Raw genomic sequence first — 1,264 nt, 5'->3', positions numbered from 1 at the left:
TAAACCAGGGGAGGTGCCATGTGACTTCTGCCTTGGCATCAAGTTCAAAGCCTACAAAACATGTTTGGTTTGTTTGGCCTCTTATTGTGAAACACACCTGGAGCCTCATCAGAGAGTTGCTGCCTTAAATAGACACAAACTGACTGATCCTGTGCAGAACCTGGAGAACAAGATTTGCAAGAAACATAATTGGATTTTAGAGCTCTTCTGCAGGAATGACCTGACTCGGGTTTGTGTCCTGTGTACAGAACATAGCACTCATGATACAGTCCCATTAAAGGAGGAGTATGAAAAGAAGAAGGCACAGCTAGAGCAGAAAAAGGTGGAAGTACAGGTGATGATACAAGAGCGACAAAAGAAGGTTCAGGAGATAAAAGAAGTAGTGGACACCAAGAGGAATGACAAAGATGAAGCCCTAGCAAATACTGTTCAGGTCTTCAGTACTTTGGTAGCCTCGGTTCAAAGCAGCATGACTGGGCTGATGAGTGTGATTGAAGAGAAACAGAAAGCAGCAGAAAGACAGGCTGAGGTGCTGGTCAAAGAGCTGGAGAGGGAAATCAATGAGCTCCAGGGGAGCAGCACTAAACTGGAGCAGATCTCACGCACTGAAGACCACCTTCAGTTCATCAAGAGCTTCCTGTCCTCCTCCTCCTCCTTTCCACACACCAAGAACTGGTCTGACATCGGTATCAGTGGTCAGCACTGTGTGGAGGACCTGAAGAGAGCTATGGTGAAGCTGGATGTGACGCTCACCAAAGAGACGGAGCGAGCTACTCAAGAATTCAGGGCGTGCTGTGGTAAAATCCTTGCTGAAGAAACTGACACAGTGAAGAAAGCTGCACTAACAGTCACAGATCTAGAGACTCTACCTAAAGGTGTCAAGTTGGACGCAATCCGGCAGCAGTATGCAGTGGACATGACCTTTGACCCATGCACTGCGAACGATCTGCTCCTGTTTTCAGAGGATTTAAAACAAGTGCGAACTTCTCACCTTTGGTGGTTTGCAGATGAAGTCCCACACAAATTTAACAGATATGCCTACGTCCTGGGAAAAAAGGGCTTTTCTGAAGGGAGATTCTACTTTGAGGTTGAGGCCACAAGGAAGACTGGCTGGGATTTAGGAGTAGTCAGAGAGTCAACGCGTGGAAAGAAGGCACCCACACCAAACCCCAGGAATGGAGTCTGGATCATTAGATTGAGGAACAACACCAAATGCACGGCTTTAAATAACACCACTGTCAACCTCTCCTTGAGAAAGAAACCT

At 46.8% G+C, this 1,264-nt stretch overlaps 1 protein-coding gene across 1 annotated transcript; it reads left to right on the top strand.

Annotated features, from left to right (window-relative positions):
• Positions 1 to 4: 4 nt before the first annotated feature.
• LOC111239199 (tripartite motif-containing protein 16-like) lies at positions 5 to 1,258 on the top strand (the record flags this gene model as incomplete). Its single annotated transcript, XM_022769021.1, has 1 exon — positions 5 to 1,258. A coding segment is annotated over one exon (1,254 nt), but the record flags the coding sequence as incomplete, so codon positions are not given.
• Positions 1,259 to 1,264: the final 6 nt, after the last annotated feature.

Source organism: Seriola dumerili, unplaced genomic scaffold, assembly GCF_002260705.1.
Source record: "Seriola dumerili isolate Sdu_G_001 unplaced genomic scaffold, Sdu_1.0 BDQW01002139.1, whole genome shotgun sequence".
In the NCBI taxonomy this organism is placed as follows: Eukaryota; Metazoa; Chordata; class Actinopteri; order Carangiformes; family Carangidae; genus Seriola; species Seriola dumerili.
Note: the sequence above shows the minus strand (reverse complement) of the source record. Positions and strands in the feature narration are given on the sequence as shown.